Here is a 24,022-nt window from a genome sequence, read left to right on the forward strand (position 1 = left end):
TAACCGCAACCTCTGCCAAGGCATCTAAGACCGCCCCTTATAATAACTGTGCCCCTGGACAGTTCCAGAACATATGTGCCATATCTGCAGTTCTAGAATCACATCTGGGGCACACAGACTTGCTTTCATATTTGCAGTGCAGTCTCTCGGAGGTAAGATAGGCCCAGTGTAAGATGTTGAGCTGGATGTATCGGAACTATGCATTTCTGGACATTTTACGGGGGTAGATGAGAGCCCTATCTCATTCTTTAGGAGTGCTCTCATGGCCAATGTCTCGTTCCCAGTGTAATTTCGCAGGCTGCATCAAGTCCCAAGAACTAGAGGCCATTGTGTGTGTGAACCTTGTGATCCCTCACATAGACTGCGTGGAACAATGGTTGTGTCTCAGATTCTTGTAATATGCCAAAGCCGCTGTAATTCAGCCAGTATTGTGCGGTGCACTAGGTAATGACCTGGGGTATTCTCATGATGTTAGTGTAGGTGCTGAAAGGGTGCAAGAGCTCCCTAGTGAAACAAGGTGCCCAGTGTGACTGCCCCTCCCGCCTCTCAAAGTTCCACCCTCTCACTTCATAGCAGATCCCTGAAAAGGTCCTATAGATCTAACTCTGATATCCAACACGTATGGTACATTTGTCAGAGTGAAGCTCAATAGGGTATTGAAATGTAGGGGGAGTTTACCATTCAGCAACAGAAGTTCATGTATTATTTAAGCAGCTTGGCCCAGTATAGATGAGCCAGCTCAGCCAGATGTCGACCGCCCGCCATCTTGATGGCCACGGTGCCACAAGATAATAAAGCCCGAAGTTAGGAGCCCCTAGTCATCCCACCGCAAAAGGCAGCTGGAGCTACCTCATTGCAACCCGTCTCCACCCTTTGTTTCAGATAAGGCAGCCCAACATCCCATGCAGTGTGTGGAATGTGGAGAGTGGTACAGTGACCGGCAGGTTCTGGAAGTAATACAGGAGATGGGGAGCATCACCATCTTAGAGAGGGAAGCTCTCCTGCACTGTGAGGGGTAGCGTGCTCCAGAAGGATATCTGTGGCCTCAAGGTGGCAATTGCCCTCGTAAAATTGCCATCATGTAGATCACAGGTTTCATGGTAGATATGAACTCCAAGGTAGCGGAACTTGGATGGTTCCCAATGCACCTGGTGGGTCCTGCCATATGGGGCTGTGGAGGGCATTAGGGTCTCAACGGAGCAAGACAAGTCTTGTCCCAGTTCACTAAATTGTTCAAGCACTGAGTTGATGCTCCCAAGTCCCTGTCGGATGTCATGTATGTAAAGAAGGACATAATCCATGTATTGGGAGACCGCATGTGGTTCAGTACCTCAATCAAAGTCTATTGTAAGTAAAAGCCTCTGCATCAAACTGACATTTTTGGGAATGTTTAGATCTGATGACAGCATTTCCAAAAATGCCAGATTCAAGCACTCACAGTAAAGTAAGAGAAGATTGAATAACTTGAGCGTTCATTGCAACATAATGTAAATAAAAACTGCTGGGGATATCCAGGTGATATATTCTCCATAACGTGTTAACGGTATGTCAAAAAATCAAACATCAGAACGCTTGAATCGTATATTAGATTTGGTACTGAGGTTTAAGCATATCACATTGAATACAACCTCAAGACAGAAAGGTGATGCATTTCGGTCGATATTTCCGGTCCTACCAAAGTAGTAAATAGTGAGCAATATGTGTTTTATCATTTTCAGTTTTTCTAAATGACTGATGTGTTGTCCTGTTATTTAGACAAAGGCAAGTGTGTTCTTTTCAATGTATTTACTTTTCTGAAATGGCAGCATTTCAATGGTGATTTATTGATTATTCCTTATGGAGTTGCTTCTTGTTTGGTACCTTCCCTAAGGACAGAGTGCCATTCACTAATTGCTCTTTGGCGCTCATTAACTCCAGTTTGCGGCCATATCAACATGTTGGATTTGCAACCTTTTTTCTTTATAAAGTAAAGACATGCACACACATAGGCTTTCTTAAAGATGCAATGACAATGCTGGTCTCTTTTGCACTTTTTTTACTTTGCAATATTTCATTATTTATACTTTTTAACTTCATCAGGTAAATTGTCAATTTCATCTTCCGGCTCCTTTTCATAATGCACTTTTTTGAGAGTAAAGCTTAATTCTAGTAACTCAGTGTAATCAGGAAAATGGCTCTTCTCTCTATATGACAAATTCTTTCTATTACAGCGGGGGGGGAGGTGACAGAAAGGCAGCCAATCGTTACCAACCATTTTCCCTAACAATAGGGCAGACCTATTGAATTTGCCATTGCTTATTTCCTGTTCTCTCTGATCAGTGATACAGTTCTAACAACACTAGGTGGCACCAATTTCGACTTTTTTTTAATACATACATCTGACTTTTCATTTTGAATTTTTTTTAATTTGCCTACTTGAACAACTTTTAATGTGTTATGACTGCTATTACTCTTCTAAAGAGAAATATTTGGCTCGTGAGCTTGGTGATGTGCAAAATGTAATGTTCTCTCTCTGTGTAATCAGTCTGTTTCTAATTTTGAAAGCCCCATCTAGGTCTTGCATCCTCTCAAATGAGGATGTGATAAGAAAACAGATGTTTAGCCATGTTTCATCAAAGCAGAATAGGTTCATTGAAATGTGTTGTGATGTTTTTAAAAAATGTTTGAGGCTATATATTCAACTGATGTTAAAATATTGTAATCAATTAACAATCAATAATGTCTCTTTCTCTAAGTCTGGAGATTTTAGAAACATTGCACGCGTGGAACGTACTTGCGATGGTTTTTTTTCTGTTCTGGGATCAGCACTGGTAAGTTCACTTTCTTACAAAAAACAGGGCGCTTGAAAATTTCCTGATTAAGTCTAAATATAGAACTTGTTTTTGCTTTACATTTCCAAACTCTTCAATACACGTCATGCATGATAACCTTTTAGTGTGATATCTGAACTTTACAACATGATGTAGATCTCTACCCCCTGTCAGCCACACACCTGCCAACATTGAGTGTATATTCCTCACCATAAAACTTAGGTTGCTTGCCACCCAACACTCAGCAAGCTACTTCACATAGCTTGGCCAGAATAGTCATAAGTATACAAATCTCAAGGATAAAATATTAAATCCAAATTATCCTATGGTGAGTATATATTTTCTGTAGCTAACTCTATACATATGTTCCTTTGTGATATATACATCTTCCTGGTGTGTAGCTGTGAAGTTGGGCATAGTAAACTATGCATCTGCTGTATGTACTTACCTTTTGATATTTTGGTCTACGATCTTTTGTCCACAGTATTCTCGATATTCTGAGATTTTCAATTTTCAGTAGTACAACTATTAGTGGGTGTTAGAAAATCCAACACACATTAAAATGGAGGAGTAGCCTACGGAACCTACTTGCCAATAGGAGGCAGATTCCAGTGCAAACCGCTTGTAAATAATGCAGTGCTACTTAGACAAACCTTGAAACATTGGCATACGTTGTTGATTCACTACAGACTATAGGGGGGGGTTGACCTATGAAAGCCATCTTCATCAGAGCTCTTTAAAGCAGGGCCCACTTGTTGGAAGATGGATCCCCTTTAGCAAATGGAATTTGGTCATACAACTTGTAGTTGGACGAAGAAAAGTATACCCAGTACTTTCATCAGGTCCATGATGTCTTCTTCATCTGGTTTCACCACTCTGAAAGGTTACAGAACACTTTACAAACATCATTAGAGTTATACAGGTCTAGATGTACAACGGAGTTTAATGTTGCCATGAAGTATATGTCAATATAGAAATACATGTCTTTTAAACATGGTATATAGAGAATACCTAATATAAATGTAATACAGATCCACTTTGCAGTCAACGTCTGACAGAGACATATATTTATTGTGTTGTTGGAGAAAACGACAGGGGACACTGCTGGAAGTGCCTTGGTTATCTGGATTTGAGTGCACATGGGAGTTTGCTCACGTATTGTATTCCATGTTGTGCAAAATTCCAAAACAAATTGCGTCAGACAAAATCTGGTAAATGCTGAGTGGAGAAAAAAACACTCTAAATTATACAAAGCAAGATGCGAGAAAATGCCTCATATTAAACATTTATCTCACATTTCAAACTGCAAATTGTGGGTTGGGAGGTAATACTGCAAAGGGGGTTACCTGAGCTCTGTGGTATTCATATTTCCTCAGACAGTGGTATCTTTAGTGATTACTGAGGCTCTGGAAATGTGAGGCTAGAAATGAGGATTAGCATACAGATATGAGCACTTAGATTCTCACAAGGGTTTTAAGAGGGCCATAGTCATTGATACCAAACTAATACATGACTGCTAAATGACTCTAGTGACCTATCAGTGTGTCTAAGAAAGTGACTGAAAACATAATCACAGATCTGTTCATTGTGGCGGAGCAGCCTGCATATGTGAGATTTGACAACAAGGACTGCATTTCATGCTTTTAAATGTGTTGCTGACAGTTCAAGTCCTCATTCTTAGAAGGTACATAGGTTCAGATTTACAAAGATGTCACGAAATGCAGTGCATCAACCAAAGTTGCTGCGCTTTGTTGTGTGAGAGGAGGAGAGCAGAAAAACACCATATCTTCTAAGATATCCTGCTCTCTCCTAGCACCGGTGCACATTTGAGCTCCCTAGCGCCAAATATACACACATTGCACCTTATTACAAAGTTGTCTGCATCATGTCTAGCATAGGTTTTGTACTGGAAGAGTACCCTTCTATTGCAAAATACTGTTCTTAGACAAACTTTAAAACGTTTCCTAACTTTGGATGTGTCTGCAGCACATATGCAAAGTAGGAAAAGTTTAGAGAAATATAAGCGTTTCTTCTTTTTACACCTGCCTCAAAGAAGCATTATTTTTGGGTGCAAAACTTTGGCTACTATTGTTAGGAGGTGAGGTTTTGCATGAATAACTGTGGGTGGTTGCATGGAAACAACCTTGTACTATCCATCGAACATCCCACTTGCCACAAATCATTGGATATTAGTTTCAGCCAACTTTCCAGCATAAAGCACATTTTGTGTAACTTTTGTGAAGAAATCTGCCCCATAGATTTAACAGGCAATAGTGGGATATGGAGCAAATTTACAAATTTGAATGTTCAAATAGATGTTGTTTGTGTGGCCTGGTCTGTTTGTACTAGAAGGTGTCTGTGGCTTATTTTCTTCTGTCCTCTTACAGGGTGGAGTTTTTCATGCCCTTGGATTTACTGCTGGCGAAATTGGCCTATGTGCGGCCGGACTATTGGTAAAAGCTCTTTCTTTATTACATACATTCCTGTCTGTTCAATGCCTACTACTTTAAACATCGAATGATAGAAAGGCAAACCTTGTCTAGTGAATTCTGGCAGAAGTGAGAACTAAGTGCCAAGAGGTGATTTTCATTTGACTCCTATGTGCCTCCTCTTCTCATTATCTGAGATCATCTTCAGACTACAAAATGTAGAATGCTCAAACCCAATCACAAGATAGCTTCACTATCAGTCATTCGTCTGTTCATAACATATCTTTTCAAATTCCAAGCAAATATGCATAAGATTTACCCAAGTCTACTGCAACAGCCCAACCTAGATTATGAAATGAGTAAATGAGCTTCAACCAGCAATGCAGCATTTTTTCCTACCATTACTATAAAGTAACTTATTTGTTTGCTGCAAATCTATTTTCCGACAATTTAATTTTTTTAATGTATTTTCAGAGCATGTATCTATAGACCAGAAGGGATTCACTCTGGTTAACAATATTATTATCACTGAATGGATTGGCACAAGACCAAATAACCAGGCTGTAGTATGACAGCATATCGTCCGCATAAATATGTTGTCCTAAATAAGTTTGCAAAAATAATGTCTGATTAGGTGAAGCGTTTCTAATATTAAGTTCAATAGGGTGATATTTATGTTAACGATATTTTGGAAAAAATCTTTATGTCAGATGGTACCAGATACGGTTTTGGTAGGTATGAAGCAAAAATGATGCTACATAATTCAAAATTCAAACATGAGATTTTACAATATATCAAGCTCATTAAGTACTGAAAAATGTCCAATGCCACTTATAAGGACTGGTACACTAGAAACCTTCTGTTAGGGAGATTGTATCTTGCTAGGACTTAATTATTGTCCCTATGTTATTTATACAAAACCTATTTAAACCTATGAAAGCCTTTGATTCGGATCCTTTGACCTAAAATCAGCTTTTCTAGTGGCGAACGTCAGCTAAGAGAGTCTGCCAGCCTCGGTTCAAAGAGACCTCCTCTGACTGTAAAAGATGTTCATATTAATGAGAAAACACTGCCTCCTATTTTCAACTAAAGACACTTACTTGTTGAAAGGATGAGCCCCTAAGTGAGGATGAGCTAGGGCGTTTTACGTAAAAAGAACACTGCAGGATGGAAGATTCTAAAGTAGTAGTGTGAGAAGTTGGCCTGGTATATGCTGTCCACTAATTAAAGTGGGTCTTGAACCAGTCCAAACAACCCTTATGTTGATTAAGTCAAAGATAACATTTAGTGAAAGTTATCCTAGTGGTAGCTATGGAGAGCAGCCTTCAGGCTAAGTCTTGAAGGAATGTTAAGCACCTTGTTTTACCAGTGTGCAACCTTATAGTATTGGCTAAATGAAAGGGGAACCACACAGTAGTTATAAAAATAGGTATGTATTATCTATAACACTCTCTAGTATCCACTACACGAGGCTAGAACACTAATCAAATAATACAGCTGCAAAGACTCAAACGTAAGTAGCACAATACACAGTGGGCTCCAGGGGGAGACCAAACCATATACTAAATAAGTGGCATAAAAACCACAACTCGGGACTAGACTTAGTCTAGGAGGTGTAGAATTGCTGAGACCCCATCGAGTTCACACCCATGGGGAGTGAATAGGGACTCCATGGAGGATGGTTGCAGAGTGAGAACACGACCGCGTGCTCCGTACAATTCAATGGGAAAGTCGCAGTTGGAAAATCAGAGATTAAGGACCATTCCCAGCAGATCACGAAGACAAGCCATGGAACTTAAGAGTTTGAAGAGCGACCCCACCCGTGGGTACCTTTGTACCAGAGTTACCTATCCCCGAGGAGCCGGGTGCATCGGTACGAAGTGGCATCGGAAACCCTCGTCGTTCTCTATGGATGTCGACAAAGAAATGCTGCTTCTGGAAATACGAAAAGTGTACAAAGTACGAAAAATTTGCGGTGGAATCCAAACGTGGATTCTAGATGGGAAGAACCTGAAGGCAGAGCGGACAGAGTCTGGGTAACTCTGGAGTGACCAGGGGCTTGTAGACGAATGCCCTCTGATGCCGGGTGCTTCAGGTGTGTTGACGGTGACCTTGACTTCAGCTGTGAGGACCCGGAGACGTCTAGAATGACCAGGAGCCGGAGGCGAGCTGTACCACGAAGGATGTCGAGTGCTGAGGGGTCAGTGTCCAGCGTGAGTACCAATAAGCCTTGGCAGCGGCAAACAACGTAGAAGGTAAAATTTAGTATCGATCTGGGGGGTTGGTGTCCGGCGGGAGCACCAACAAGCCTTGGCAGGAAGGCCAAACAGGTTACGGTGTGGACTAGCAAAGTCCAGGGAACTCACCAAGCAATGGAGAGTCAGGGCACGTCTGGAGCAACCAATAAAGCCCATGAGAAATCAATGTGACCTTAAGAAGGACCCATAGGCCGAATGACCAGGATTCGCGAGGGGACCTCAACCAAGATTGCAAAGTACCAGCCCATAGAGCACTCGGTGCAAGGAGGCCAGAGGTCTTTGGTGCAAATACTGCTGAGGGTGATGACTACACAGAGTCCATTGCACAAGCTCGGGATTGCAAACAAGCATATGCAACTGCAAATGGATGCAGTGCACAGGGGTTTGGGTTATGCAGTCCCTACGAGGGATGCTGGTCTCAATCTTGGTGAGAGGACAGACCGACCTCAGGGATCTTCGGAAACCTACCTCCTGTGTTGCTGAAATCTTCAGAGTCCGCAGGAGCTCAGGAGCAGCAGACCAGTCAATTGAGGTTTGGTGCATGTGAATGCAGGGGAGTGACTCCTTTACTCCAAGAGAGATTCTTCAGTTGTCTTAAGTGCACCACAGGTCCTGCATGTAGCCTGTATGTAGCAAAGGCAAAAACTAAGCTTCGGATGTAAAGGGCGACAAAGTCGAGCCCAGTCGAGTTCCAGCAAAGTCCAAGGTGTCCACACGGTGAAAGGTCAGTGGTTTCTTCATGTAGAATCTTGTCCACATAAAATCTAATATCTTACAGCCAGGTAAGCCATTTTATACCCAAGGGAGGGTGTTGGACAGATTCAGGGGACCCTCCTAGGGGAGGTGCAGGACAGAGGGGTGGTTACACCCATGTCCTTTGTTCAGTTTCGTGCCAGAGCAGGAACCAATGGCTCCTAGAACTGATTTGAGCTGGACTATGCACAGGGACACCAAATGTAGCCCAAGTACAGACTTTTAGGCACTCTCAGGGTGCACCCACTCAGCCCCAATACACTAAATACCGTTTGGGAGGTGGTCACACCTCCCTTTGATAGGATGCCTATTGTGCTGCCTTCCTCTGCTCGAGCTTGGCTCAGCAGCAGGAGGGCAAAAATGTGTCTCTGGTCGGCAGCATCTATTTTGTGCTGTCCGGGTCGAGAAGGCTGGCCAGTAAGACCAGTGACACCACAAAGCTCGCTTCAGAAGGGTAGAATCATACCTCCCACACCAGTTACTGGTGTGGAGGTATGATTCCAAGGTGTTTGATATCAAACACGATATGCTTCTATGCAGCTGCTTTCGAGATAGCAATTACCGCAAAGTTATAATGCAACTCTACCTATATGTCCGGCTGAGTCACAGACAACCCAGGAGAATGGTTTCTGAAGGCTGCAGAGAGGCTCTGCTCATGCAGGGGCATTCTCTTACATAAAACACAGCACCCTGCCTTCAGGATTGTTAAGGCTGGCTATAAGAGTGACTCATAAGTTTTAAGTATAGTGACAAATAGATATAGTGAACCTATGTCTAAGGTAAGTGGTGCAAGCACCAGCTTACACAGGTTGCAGCAGCAGACCTGTAGTTCTATTTTGCATTGTCTCTCATGGGTGGCATAATACATTCTTCAGCCCATGGGAGGACTCTGGGGTACCTATGCCCTGGGTACCTGGGTACCATATACTATGGACTTATAAAGATACCCCAGTATCCTATCTGGAGTGTTCCAAAGTACATGCATAACAATTCTAGAGAGAAAGCAGATAGAATGGGATCCTGATTAGCAGGATTCCAGTCAGACTAGTTAAAAACCAGCAAAACACCAGGCAAAAATGTGGGGGTAACCATGCAGTCAGATCCTACCTTCCTACAATAATATTTTGTGATTTTTCATGTTGCTCTCTATGATATACTACTAGGCCCAGATATACATATCACTTAAGTCGCACAAGGCAGCAGAACAGTTGCTCTGCATGGATGGCAGAGAGCAGAACAGTGCGATTTTTCTAAGACATGACGATGTTCTACTCTCTCTCTAAGTTGGTGCACTTTATTTATTTATTTATTTATGGATTTTATAAAGCGCACGGCTACCCCCCACGGGGGTGTCCCGGCGCTAAAATTATCTGCTAGAAGGGAAGAGCAATCTAGATAGAAGCAAATAGCCAAGTTTTCAGGCCTCTACGGAACAGAGCTTCAGATGGAACGAATCTCAGGTCGATCGGTAAGCTGTTCCAGTGTTTGGCAGCTAAGACAGCGAAGGCTCTGCCACCCATTCTTGAGCGCCGGAATCTAGGCACAAGCATGAGACGTAGATTGTTAGAGCGAAGGTCTCTGACTGAGTAGGACAGTCTCAATCTTTTTCTTAAGTATTCTGGGCCGGCGTCGTTCAGAGCACGATAGGCCAGAACAAGCGTTTTGAATTTGATACGGCTGGCTATAGGGAGCCAGTGGAGTTCTTTACGAAACGCAGAGATAGAGTGTCTAAATGGGATGTTACCAATCAGTCTTGCCGCAGCATTCTGTATCACCTGCAGGCGTTCAATTTGATACAGAGGGGCCCCCGCATATAGACTGTTGGCGTAATCCAGATGGGCAATGATTAAGGCTGCCATTTCCCTATGCAGACACCCTTGTGACATAGTGCCAGGGTTTCTGCATTGTGGCAAGCATAGGTGTTATACCATAAGCGGTCTCTGCCGGATCGGTATGCTTTAAGGCATTTCCCACTTTGAATGAGTGCTGTATTCTGCAGAACACATGCAAAGTGGGAGAAACAGGGAGAAATGAAAAAAATTCTTCTCGTTATACCTGCCTTGAGGAGGTGCAGGATTTGGGTGAAAATCCCTTTCTACAATTCTTTGTAGATAGGGATTTGTGGCAAAACCTACAGGTGGTTGCGTGAGAATGCCCATGCGCCATCCATGGAACACACCCTCGACACAAAGAAACTGAAGACAGTGCATTGCTCAGCTCTGCGTTACTTCAGGTTACAATTCAACGCAAATCGGTCTTTGCGTTGGATTGCAAATACCACCTGAACGCTTTGCTTGGAGTTTGAGCTACAAAAGTAACGCAAACCTGATGCCAAGTGCTTGTACACCTGGGCCCTATTGGGAAATACATTTCATGTTCCTTCAACAAGTACAAGATTATGTTAAGGTGCATGACCCAGGTACATGATGGGCCACTGGGATCTTGCTTTAAGACTTCATTTAGAGTTGGATGGTGTAGAAAAGGTAGACAGAGTGGTATATATACTGGAGAGGAATAAACATAAAGTGAGAGACTAAGGGGCTTGTTCAGGATTTGGGACAGCAGGAGCCTTGCCATATATCAGCAGGGTGACCATCCCTGCACACATGCAATCCCTCTGCTTCATTTAGAGAAGGGGTGCTGTTAGGTTTCAGGGAGTGAGGCCTTTAGTGACAATACTTTTTGAAACTTTTGACCTGGCAATCCATTGCCAAAGAGCTACTGGGTCATCAGTAGTCTTAAAGCCTCCATAATTAGACATATATTTTTCTTGCATCATTCAGGAAAAAAAGCCTATTGGTTTCTGAGGCATGTGACATAAATTCCTCTTTGCCTCAAGGCCATTGTTTTTTCATTTGGTTTAAAGAGCCTTGCTTTGTGTATTTTTTAAAATCGTTTTCACCTGAAAAAAGACTTACACCATTTTTAATTTCTGAACGAGTCTCTGTGCCTTTTCCATAACCGGCGATGACTGTGTAAGGGCTTACCTCTTTGAAATCTTGTACTTCTAATTAATGTTTTCTCTTCCTTTCAGGGAGCAATTGGAGGATTATCTGGAGATCTTCTGGTAAATTTTGCTTCATTGTTTGAACCAATTTATGTTGAAGTTTGCCTGCACAGATGGAATTACATTATAAATGTTTATATCTTCTCAGTAACACTTTCTGAATAAAATGCACTTCCTCTCCTAGGCACATTTGTGTTTCATTAAGTGTTAGGTACAGCATCACAGGTCAGATTTATTAACCTTTCATGCAGAACAGTGTGGCTGTATTGAATGAAAGAGGAGATCAGAAGAGCACCATGTATACTGGCTCACTTTGGACTGCTCTCAGTCAAAGCACATACCCTTGCATCATAGTGCAAGGGTGTTCTATCAAGCATAGTTTTGTGCTGGAATGGGACCCTTCCAGCACAAAAACCATGCTGTAATACTGTTATAACTTCCTATGTGTGCTGTATGGTGCAGAAGACATGCATAGTTGTAAAAATGTCTGTTACTGTGACTCTCACGCTGGCCTTAGAGAGGCATAATGTTTTGGCACAAATACTTGTCTACAAATGTTGTCAAAACTCATAGGCGGTTGCATGGGAATTCAAATGTACCATCCATGGAAAATCCTCTTGATGCAAAGAAGCACAAAGTGTAATTTTAGGCAACATTCCAATGCAAATCAATATTTGAGTTGGAAAGTATCGTACAGTACAATACTTTGTGCTGGGTTTGTATCACCTTTGTGTGACTAAATCTGGGCCGTATACCTAACATGTAACAAAAAAAAAGATCTGAGAACCCACATCATATTTGTTAACGTTGATGTTTGTGAATCAGACTTCCCTTAATAATTATGTTCTCCTATTGGGGAAAAATGCACATGAATTTGCTGAAAGATTGGATTCATTCTTTTACCATTAACTGAGAAAGTAATCAGTTCCAAAGTACACTCCCCAGATCCTACGCCCTAATCTGCGCATGTTTACTTAATTATGTCTTCTCCGGTGCTATCTAGACTACTTGTGTAATGTACCCATCACTAGCTGTTTGCATATTTTAGGATATACACCTCATCCCCACCGCCCTGTGCTTTGTTACCGCTACTTTTGTTGATGTATTCAAGGTTGAAATGTTACTGATATTCTGTAAATAATTTAATCATTCATTGTTTAATAGAGCACTAATGTGTTGTTTTTCAGACACTTGCAGGCACTTTTACATGCAAACCATAACTTACAAACCAAATGCAATGCTCATGATCTCACCCTAAATAAAAAAAGAAGCAATTCCAATTGTGGTAAACCACAGTATAGATGAGATGATATGTCACTTGTTCCCCCCCACTCGGACAGGTGCAACTATGAATGAAAAATCATTTATTGGTTTGATTATTTTTTATTTAATTACATTTTGTTCGTAGGAGATGTTATTTATTGACATAAATATTGTGGATTCATAAGCATTGTAAGTGGTGTGCATGTTATGGTTTGTATGGCTATTCTGTTAGTTATGTCTTGTGGCCATAACAATACCTGCACTTTAACCTTTCTATTTTTCTATTATTTTCGTGGGAAAATATGTAACATCTAATCTTTTTGGGAAGGTACAGCTCCCTTCCTCCCACCTCATTTGTTATGACCCTCTTCATCTTTCTACCTATAATGGGGGAATGTATGTGCATATATTTTTATATTCAAAGAAAATAGAAATCAAAGGTTAAAAATTGGTTACAGTTAAGAAAACTATATTTAACCTTTGTTTTCTATGTTCCAATGTTTTTGCAGTTTGACTTTAGTTTGTGTAGTAAAGATTAAATACAGTTTTCTTAACTGTAACTAAGTGTTAACTGTGATATATATATACATATATATATATATATACATGTATATATCCTTCTGTAAAAGTGCAAATAGGTGCGCTCTCAGGATAATGGACACACAACCAACTGTTGAGATGCAAAACAGTGTATTCCACAACGTGTTTCGACTGCGTCCAGAGCCTTGTTCACGTGAAAAGAGTGCACAAATCATAGGTGTTTATAAAGTTCAATTGACAGTGAGCGAAACAGAGAAGGGACAAATTATAAACCAATAGTGGCGGTCATCTTGTAATGGATATCACATAGTATACTACATACTGAATCACTTTGTAGGCATAGTAGAGGTTCATAATGTTGTGCACATAGTACTACCATCATTATTACCTTGGAATTGTATTTCAAACCATGTGGTTCAATTGAAAACATAATCAGTATATGTTCATCAAAACCAAATCTCTTAGGATCTCCGTGTCAGGAGAGGACAAACATGTTCACCTGTATGGCGGCCATCTTGTGGTGAATACCACTTCATGTATTGTATGCAAAATTGCTACCAACACAATGCAGAAGGTTGTGTGATTATACATAATAGTACTGCAGTCTATCTTGTCACGAAATTAACTAGTCAACCATGTGGTAATGAAAAACAAAATAAAGCCATAGTGAATGACTGGAACTACCGTAATCCATGATTGTAATCATAATTGAGTACTTCTGAAATCAAGTAAGATCAAAAAAGTGACCCTAACTAAACCAATTGTTCTACTTAACATTCACAGACAGGTGAACCATAAGAGGTTTGTATAAAAAAATTACCCAGGGTTAGGCTATCAATGCCGAGTGGCCCAGTTGACACCCACAGACTATTGACGGTGTCATAACAACAAAAGGGTATGTATTGGCTTGGTGCACAAGAACACACACATAAATACTATCAATGCATGAGACACGTCTGTATGAAACAAGAGACTCAAGAGTAGTGGACTCACTCAGTCAGACTTCCGTGATCTTACGCCAAAAAGTGATAGCGTCTATGTGCTGTTAGATTGACTGAAAACATCCTCCCCAAGTGTGATCCTTCAACTCTGCTTATAGTCCAGTGGCAATCCGGTGCCAAATAGCCCCACTGGTGAAGTGAAAACGTGTATTCGAAGAAAAGGGTGGGTGACCTGTGAGTGTACCTCCAACAAAAGAAACAAACAAAAAAAAGGTTTAAATGACAAAAATATGTCAGGTGATACAGTTTCTGATGCACATGTAAATGGAGAAAGAACAACATGAAAATCATGAAAAACAGAATGTTAAAACTCAGACTGCAGATGTAAAACAGAGATACAGAGGAAATATAGCACAATAGATCTCAAGCTATTCCTTTCTAAGATGTATGGCCATTTCCTGGTTAATACATGTATATATATATATATATATATATGTATCTATATATATATATATATATATATATATATATATATATATATATATATATATATATATATATATATATATATATATATATATATATACATACATACACACACACCAGGATTGCCTCCAACAAAGACGCCACACACGGAGGGTTAAGGCACTCCACACCACAGGTAGCAAGGCTTGAAAAGAGAAGCAGCTTTCCCAATCGCCATACGCGTTTCGAGCATAACGCTCTTGATCACTGGCTGGCTTGCAAACAGGAGGCGAATTGATAAGAACTTGTGATTTATTAAGTAACAAGCTCCGCCCCAGTGGGCGTCAACTGTGGCATTCTGGTTAATGTAGTCAGCAATATGCCACCAAGCCTACCAGTTAAGCTCAGCTCAATGGAGAAGGAAGACATGAGCATCATTAGAAATACAAGTATACATCCCAACAGTTCGCTGTAGACATTTACATTGTCATCATTTTGTAAAAAAATCCTTTAAACTTTCTGATTATATTGTCTTTGTCCATTATTGTTCTAAAATTGTCTGGTTCCCAAGTTGAAAAAGATATTCATATGCAGTTTCATATTTCTGTGTGGTGAGGTGGAAGATTTCCCTCTTTAATTGTTTCTTGTTTCTTTCCTGAAGGGAGGCATTCTTAATGGACTAGGAGGCCTTGTGGTAAGATCAGTCTCTAATTTAAAAAATAATTTGTCACAAACTCTCTCATTCATCTGCGTTTCAACCCTTCCGCCTACTAGCCCTCCTTGAACCCCCCTGCACACATGAATACACACACACACTATGTGCAGTTGAATAAATGGTTTAAAGTAATGTTACATGGTAAGAAAAGTGCCTCTCCAAATATTATTAAGAAAGTGAGGAAGATCGACCACCTGCTGCGATGTCTCTCCAATATTGCCCATTCTGTACAATGAGTTTTAAACTCTACTCAATTGGTTAAGGCCTCAATTAGAGTTCAGCAGCCAGGCTACTGGTTCACAAATGTGACTAATGTCTTGTCCGCCCTATTACAAGTACTTTATATCCAATGGCACATTTAATAATAGGACGGGATATCTGCCACATATCTTTCACATCTGCGACAGAGTAACTAACACATCCAGTGAACTCTAAATCAGGCTCTTAGTCTAAATTGCTAAGGGCCTAATTTAGATTTTGGTGGTTGGGATATGACATCAGAAAGGGGGCAGATATTCTGTCCACTGTATTACAAGTGCATTAGATTTATTTATTTATGCTTTTTTTTTATATAGCTCAAACTTTACCCGAAGGTATCAGAGCGCTTTACAATAGAATCAGTTACATTACATAAGGACTTCAGAGTACTCAAATAACATAAAATATACGAAACAAATAAACTCTAAACTCACGTAAAAATGGTAGTAAGTACAAATGTCTACTACAGTTACATAAATACAAGATTCAAATTCACCCATGATTACATTTTAAGAAGAGTTGAAGAGATTAGGGTTGGACAAATATATATTACATTTTTACAGAGCATGATCTTGCCATTGCTGGAGTTCTTGAAGTGCACATTAAGGCAGGCCTTTGGGTACTGTTGCACTCATGGGCTGCATTCCTGGAGGGATCCTAGAGCTGCTGAAGTTCAGATGTCTTTCACACCCGTTGACCTGTTTGCCTCAATCTCTCCAAGGCAGCAGCAGAGATGCCCGGGGGCCTGCAGGGCGTCGATGGGGATACAGAAGTTTTCTTCAGTTTTGCTGAACTCAGCACATCGAGTGGGGGTTGAGTTGGGGGACGGGTAGCGTCAGAGTGGTTTCAGTTGCAGAGATGTCCAAGTTAGAGGGGGCCACCGACACACCAGCTCACCTTTGGCACCGAGTTGGTGTCTCCATGCCAGTCAAAATAGCGTCCCTGGTACCAGTTGGCTGGGCACAGCAGGGCATCGGCATTGGACCCGGGGTCATAAGGCCAAAGATCAGCAGTAGCCTCCCTAAACACCAGATGGTGCTCAGCAGCCTTCTATGCACCAGTTACTGGGCATGGCGGAGCACATCAGCGGACCCGGTAGCACACATCAGATGAGTCCTGGCCGAGCCACAAAGCACACCACCCTCCCGCTGGAGTGGGCTTCACCGCCAAGATGGTGGTCTCCCACATTTCCCCTCTCCTTTGTTGCTGTATTGTTCTTGCTGTAATGCCCCATTCCATGATCCTGGGCTCCATTGTCTGCCATGGGAGATCGAGCAATAGTCTCACTCGACTCATGAACACGCGGTGCCTAGATGGACGGGCTCCATTGGGATCCATGCCAGAACGATGATCCAGACACCAGGAGATCCCGAAGGGAGCCCCTTATCAGTCGGCTATCGTGCAGCATGTTCAATGGCATTTGTAATATGGTAGGCAAGATATTGGTCACATTTGTGACAGAGTATCACATTTGCCAAATTCTAAATTAGGTCCAAAGGACTCTGTTATGCGCACATCAATACTGGGAACACAAGTCTAACAGTCACATCATCCTTTTTGGTGCTTGCATAAGGATTTCATTATTATTTAAAGTCCATATTCTAAAGTGTATTAAACGGCATGCTTTTGCAAAAATTGTATTAGTCTCAACCTTTTGCATTACATATTATTACAGTTTTTCCATTCTGCTTGTGAGGGAAGAATTAAACAGACGATAATGTGGTCATTTTGGTCCAGTCCCAGCACTTTTATTAAAACTTAAATTTAGAAAACACAACCACTAACTTTTCTTATTACATTACACATTCGTGTACAACGGTCTGATGGTCAGAATTACTGAATTCATCAAGGTCTCGAATGTACATTTGTATGTTTATGGCTACGAGTTGCCTTCATATCCTGACATTTAAACAGGCTTCATTCAGATATGTACTTGCACTCCTACGTTGAGCATTGGTGTGTACATTCCTCGTCATAGAAACCCCCCCCGTCTTTTTTTTGCAAAACGTAAATTTACGTTCAGAAAAGACATTGTTTGCAGATAATATTATGTCAATGTAGCAAATCTGCTCACATGTAGTCGGGTCATAGAATTTTAGCACAGCTTAATGAACCTGCGACTGAAAAGTTAATCACCTGCATAAACTTTCACATATAAAGAATAGTTGAAACTTTTCATATGGACCAGTGGTTTCCCCCCAGAAATCTCCTAATGGGATCGTGCCTGCCACACGTTTGTACGTTCTTACAACGTTTCAAGGACATTCATTTAGTAGAAATCCCTTGCCCTTAATTAACCATAACATTTCTCAATGAGCAGAGTTAGTCCTACAGGCCATTCTGCCACACTGGAGGAGTTTGTGCAACGCCATGCGTGAGTACAAGTAAATATGTTTACTCGGAAATTACAGTTTGTCCACACTCAAGTGTCACATTCACAGAAATCCTTGTGAGATGGTTTCTAAGTTACCTGAAGCTGCAATACAGGCCTTCACAATGGGGCCAAGATCAAAGAGAGGGGTAAATATTACTGCAGAATATATAGAAACCCCACTCTTGTCATTTACATGGTATCTATCTCCTGATAGGTTTTGCAAATTGTCACATCCACTTTGTCAGTGCTGATATGTTACATGCCAAGGGTGGCCTCTGATCTTTAGCAGGTGTGTGCAACTTTGATGTAAAATATGTTTATAGGTCAGTGGACCTGCTAAGCATTCTTCTCTAAGCAGATAGCACCAAACATGGATTTAAAGTGTTAAAGTAGAGTGGCCACCACACTCCAGGGCATTATGGGTACAGTTTCCACGTCTGTACATTTCGGTGATGGCGTATTGCATTATCAGTGCTGTTGTCATTTTTTACTATCATAAAACTAATTAAAATAATAAACCTAAAAGCAGTTCTTTGTAGGTATAAATTGGGGGTGGGGGATTGACACATTTTCACAATTCGCTTTTGCGGAATTATGGACAATTACGAGAAATTACATGTAATTAATTAAATGAAATGATCAACTAGCATTTGGCACTATATTTATTGAGAAATGCGTCCTGGTCCATTTTGTGGCAATAAAATGGTGAAAATAACAGCAAACAAAGCCTGCTCTCATTCTGCCATTCGCTTTCTTCCACCACATTCACGGTAACCAAATTTACCACAAATGGCAAATTTCCTAACATGTAATTACGCAATGTGGCATAATAGTTCACATTTGGGTATACAAAATTACATGAAATTTTTCTAATTACGCCAGAGCAACATCTGGGCCTAGTGAGGTGGTCATCCTTCATGTTTTGGAGTGAACAACAATCTTCTCTGCTAAAATTGTTTTCTGGTCATTTTTGTGTGGTAATTAATAGAGCAGTGTTAATCACAGTGAAACAAATGTTCATTGCTACATATGATTCTCACAGAACAGGCCACCCTTCAGCACTTCATGAAATTTCGCCACACAGGTTTTGTTCTCCCTTCTAATTCAGACTTTTTTCCCTCCTCCAGGGTGGTGTGGAACTTTTGGGGACCGGACTTGTGGTACAAATTTAACTCATATTCTATCGGTGCATTGGGGATTATTTGTATAAATTATATGTTCATGTTTTTGTTGTATTTGACCATATCTGTGGCATGTTTTGAAGTATATCACAATCTACCCTGCCACTACTGTTTTTCAGCATGAATACAATAACTGAAAAGTTGACTCTACTGCAAAACAACACGCCTGTGTGGATTGAAAACGAACCCCAAAATCTCAATTGTTTAGTGAAAACAGCCCTGTCTGAGAAGCATTGGGCCCCTTAAGCCACTGCAACTGCTGTCCCATTGACGTCTATGCCTCTGCCAAAGTCCCTCCCAAACCGAGTCCCCATAGCAGACATTACAGTGCATCAGCCCTCTGCTCAGTTATTCTTTATTTTGTCTTTCAGGGCGGCCTTGCTCAATTGTTAGGTGGAGTTGCGGTAAGCATTACCTTGCATGAGTGCAGGGGAGGGAGCCTGCAAGAAACAGTTATCCCTATTTGATTGATTCTGACTGATAATGCAATCATGGTTTACAATATTCCACCCCCTCCTCCCAGTATTGCTGTTCTCTATTTTCCCTGCAGAATAGGCCGGTTGCACCTCACCAATATACACATCATATTTGAGATTTATGTCACAATCTACCCTGCTGCTACTGTTCTCTATTTTCAGTTTCCTTTGGAACTGCTGCCAAGGGCGGAGCTTTGGGGGGAATGAGGGGGGTGTATTTGTAGTATATTGTTGGGTATAGATGCTTTCAGTCTGGTATGATGAAGTCTCTGTCGAAGTCACCCTGGATTTTTACATTTCCGCACTGACAAACAAATACAGACATTCTGTCTCTGTTTCCAGTCTCTGCCTTAAAACTTGGTTAATTTGAAAACGATTCTGTTTTAAGTAGCCTAACACTCCTCTCTCTCCACTGCCTCCTAAGCCCCCCTGTCCTGCTTCTAATAATGTATTTAAGAAATGCAGAGTGCTTGTTGGGAAATCTGAAGGCACCCCCAACCTTACTTACCAAGCTATGCCCCTGCCTTCTGCACCTTTGATAGGGATGCCACTGCTAAAGTCCCTCCAACATATGTTGCCTGCCAGAGAATTAACAATATGTCTCATTCCCTGCTAACCTGATGTGTATTTGTCCCCCAGGGCGGTCTTGGAAATGCACTAACCGGACTTGTGGTAAGCGTTAGCTCTAATTTAATATATCGTTGAAGAGTGGTGGGGAACTCCTGCCGGGAACTGTGGTCTCACATATGTATTGCCTTTGATCTATAAATGAATCATATTTTACAGTCTTACACCTTCCTCTCTATTAATACTGTCCTCTATTTGTCCTCTAGAAAGGCATTGCGAACGTAGGAGGCGGAGCTACAGTAAGGAAAATAATATATACATATCTATATCATATAAATTATACATTTTATGACTCACGTCTTTTCATTGTACAAAATTGATGAGTAGGGGCTGTCGATAGCCTATGTCCATTGAGATAGGCCTACACCACTTTTGGTTGTTACATGACATTTTATCCACTAGTTTTAGAAGATGTCACCATCCCTTTTACAAAAAATCAGCTCTGTTTGATTGACAAGGATGGTGGCTTAAATACAACAGTGTTTGTTTACTAAATGAAAAAGATAAAACGACATTAGTGGTGATTCCTGTGGTTTTAGTTAAAGCCAAAGTTTCCCTGTTTCAAGCTCAGGAGTATTGAGACCACTTAATGGCAGATCAATAAGCTACTGCTTAAGTTCATAACTATCGGTGTGACTACACCGTACATATATATGCACACTGTGTCATCCCATTCCTGTATCTATCTCAATTCTCTTAGTGAGCCATAAGGGGTAATGTTTTCTTCCTGGTAGGTCAAGATCACACCTGCTAGTAACTGATGCAAACAGATTTCTAAAACCAGATTCCCAGAAAGGGCAATTTTATTGGTGTAACAGTTTTTATAAAAAAAAGTGTTCATAAGTAAGTTGTGTAATGGAACAACACATGCCTAAACCATGACCGAGTCTTTACCACATGTGCCTTTACCATGCATGCCTTTACCACGCAATTTTGTGATAAATACATGACTGGTAAAGGGACATGTGTGGTAAAGATCACACTCCTGTCTCTCTGCCCTAATCCCTTAAAATTACCCCCTACAGTCTAATCTACCCGCCCCAGCCCTATAAACTACCCTGACCCCTATCCTGATCCTTAAAATCCAACCTCCATTCCTCAAAATACTACTCCGACCCCAGCCCCCCACCTCGAGGCCTAAAAACATCCCCACCCCCTAAAACCTACCCCCACCTCCCCCCGCCCCAGCCCAACAGCCCCCTCGAACTGTAAACTGTCCCTTTCCTGTCCCCTGCCCTAAGCCCTAAAACCCAGCCACCTAAAAAAGTACTCCAAAACCAGCTCCCCTCCCTGAGCCCTAAAACCAGCCCCACCACCTAAAACCTACCCCCTGCACCAGCCTAACTGCCACCTCAGCCTATAAATTTCCCTTTTTTGTTCCCTACCCTGAGCCCTAAAACTCATGACCCACCAGCCCTGACAAAGATCCAACCACCCCAGCCCCCAAAACTATCCCAGCCCCCAAAACGACCCCATCGCCTACAAACTATCCCCACCCCGAAAACCCCACGTACCTCACCACCTTGCAATCCTTCCTCTTCCGCCAGGCAGCCAGCAAGTTACCCATGCATATGCGTGGTTAAGGCATATGCGCTGTTAAGGCATATGTGTGGTTAAGACAGAGTGGTAGGGTTTGCAACGAACACACGAGGGCTAAGGCCACTCTGTTCCAACTGTTTCTCTCATAAGGACACCCTACGAAATTTAGCATCACTGTTGGAACATATGTTTAAACAACAATGGATACCACTCACACATCCACTGAGAGAGCCATACAGCCAGGCACACACCTACTCACATGCCTATACAGACACTCAGACATCCACTCACACACTGGTACAGACAGTCACACAGCCACTCAGATGACACATTAGAAATAGTAATCAATATCAAGCGGGAGAGAGAGGAAAGGCTAGAGCTAGTTCACTTCCCCATGTAATGTATGAAAATCAATGGGAACTAGCTACAGGGTAGAAGCTCCTAATGTGTTTTGCAGATGGAAAAGCATTTTGAAAAAACATTTGGTATTTTATGAAGACCCTAACCCACCAACCTAGTTGGTGGCATGCTTCATCATCGGGTCCCACCCAAGGCACTGAGTGTACCTCGGGTGTGCTTCAACGCCTGGTTACAGCAGAGTTAGTATTTTGCCATGAGTGTGCAGTGAAGGTGAATAGTGTGTGGATTAAAAAACTGTCCAATTGGTCCCTGGACTCAAAAGACTATTTTAATGGTGGACCCTTGGCAGTTATAAAAACTGAGAAGGGGATATTAGTGAAGTGCCTTGAACTTCCCCCAGTGCAAAGCCACTTGTCTCCTTGCCAGGAGTAGGAGCATTGCATGTAGTTTCCCTGTGCTCACAGGAATATTTTTCACATATTCCAGTAAGCCTGTCAAAGGTGTAAGGGCTACCAGAGTTCCTAGTGATTACCCAATTATGCTGTAGATATCAACCCAGTATTTTGCTACGGGAGAGCAACTCCAGGCCAGATGCAGAAAAGTTGCCGGCTCAGACCTGCATCTCCAACAGCTAGTGTCAGGCCTAAGTCCCATGCGGTTTAGCTGGATCGGTGTTCTATAGAATCTATGTAGGAACTTAAAATGTGTTCACTTTAGCCTGAAATTGAGAGAGAGCACATATAGCTGGGAGCAGCAGAATTTCCACTGCTCTTCCCAGTTTGGAGGATTTATTTCAGTGTTCAATTCAATCAGTGGTTTTGGGATCATCACTGGAGCAGTGTTTTGCATGTAGCTATATATTCTTGTGATGAGTCTGTGTGGAGTTGGGCCAGTCAGCAAATGTTCAAGTGCATGTAGCCTGGGCGGGGGCCTAGGGAAGATGGTGTTTGCTTGTTGGCAGGCCGCTTTTATTTGAGGATATAGAAACAACTCTGAAAAAGTTGGTGTTTTTCCTTTTGTTCTGCCAGTAAGGGGCGGAATTTATTCTCAGAATATAGATCTGCATTGTGTGTTTATCCCTAGCCCATGCACCAGCCTCACGCTTCCCCTGTCCTCCATTGGGGGGGATACATGGGTTATGCGCCAAAGGGATAGAGGGTGCATATAGGACCTCTAATTTGCATTTGTTTCTCAGACCTTCACAGCCCCATCTTAGTGACTCTACTGTGTCAATCTCATTATGTGGTCTTTTATATGGTTGGTATATAGCAAGTGGTAGTGGCGTGGGTGCAGCTTTATCACGCTCAACTGCGAAATGTGGCTGAAACGGTAAAGGGTGGACCCAATAATGGAGGAACTGAGCTTGGGGGAAATATGCATGTAACAAAATGTCTGGTGCCCCCAGCCCTCCCAGTGTCAGGGGAAGCGTCAGTAGCTCCCATGAGACCTGAGCTTGTTTTCTAGCTCAGATCAATGACGTTAATAGGGACTGAAGTGTCTTGAAGAAATCCTATGTTAGTGTAAGTGGAATATTTATGAATAGATATAAAAAGTTAGGCAAAATAACCATTTTAGCTAAAGCTATACGACCTCCCAAAGACAAAGGTACTCTAGTCCAAGTCCCTATCTTGCCCTCTAGCCATGTCACTACTCTGCCATAGTTCATGTCCCACAGTTCTTGAATATCACTGCTTAGCCAAGCCATATTCCCAAATATTGAATGGGTCCTTCAGCCCATTTCAGAGGATATTCTGTTTGACAGGGTTTGGTGTTTGTCGTGAGTGGAAATAGAACCGATTTTTACCAATTTATTTGTATACCTGATAGTCCCCCAAATTTTATAATTGAATTGAATTAAATTGAAAAGGGATTTATCCAGCGCAACATTGCCCGTAGGCGTCAAGGCGCTAACGATGGAATAGGCTGTGAGGAGAGGGGAAGGTATTACAGATAGGTCTCCCTGAAGAACCAGCAGACAGGAAAAGAGAAGACATTACAGATAGGTCTCCCTGAAGAGCCAGGTCTT

General features: G+C 41.7%; 1 protein-coding gene across 1 annotated transcript in view; it reads left to right on the forward strand.

The window, feature by feature from the left end:
- Positions 1-24,022, forward strand: part of LOC144768842 (uncharacterized) — a 66,874-nt gene that overhangs the window by 29,821 nt on the left and 13,031 nt on the right. The window contains exons 8-15 of the mRNA XM_078652828.1: positions 2,736-2,810; positions 5,198-5,263; positions 11,285-11,317; positions 15,128-15,160; positions 18,941-18,973; positions 19,366-19,398; positions 20,110-20,142; positions 20,304-20,336. Coding sequence (XP_078508954.1) covers positions 2,736-2,810; positions 5,198-5,263; positions 11,285-11,317; positions 15,128-15,160; positions 18,941-18,973; positions 19,366-19,398; positions 20,110-20,142; positions 20,304-20,336 — 339 coding nt within the window. The remainder of the gene's footprint in view (positions 1-2,735; positions 2,811-5,197; positions 5,264-11,284; positions 11,318-15,127; positions 15,161-18,940; positions 18,974-19,365; positions 19,399-20,109; positions 20,143-20,303; positions 20,337-24,022) is intronic.

This window comes from Lissotriton helveticus, chromosome 7 (assembly GCF_964261635.1).
Source record: "Lissotriton helveticus chromosome 7, aLisHel1.1, whole genome shotgun sequence".
In the NCBI taxonomy this organism is placed as follows: Eukaryota; Metazoa; Chordata; class Amphibia; order Caudata; family Salamandridae; genus Lissotriton; species Lissotriton helveticus.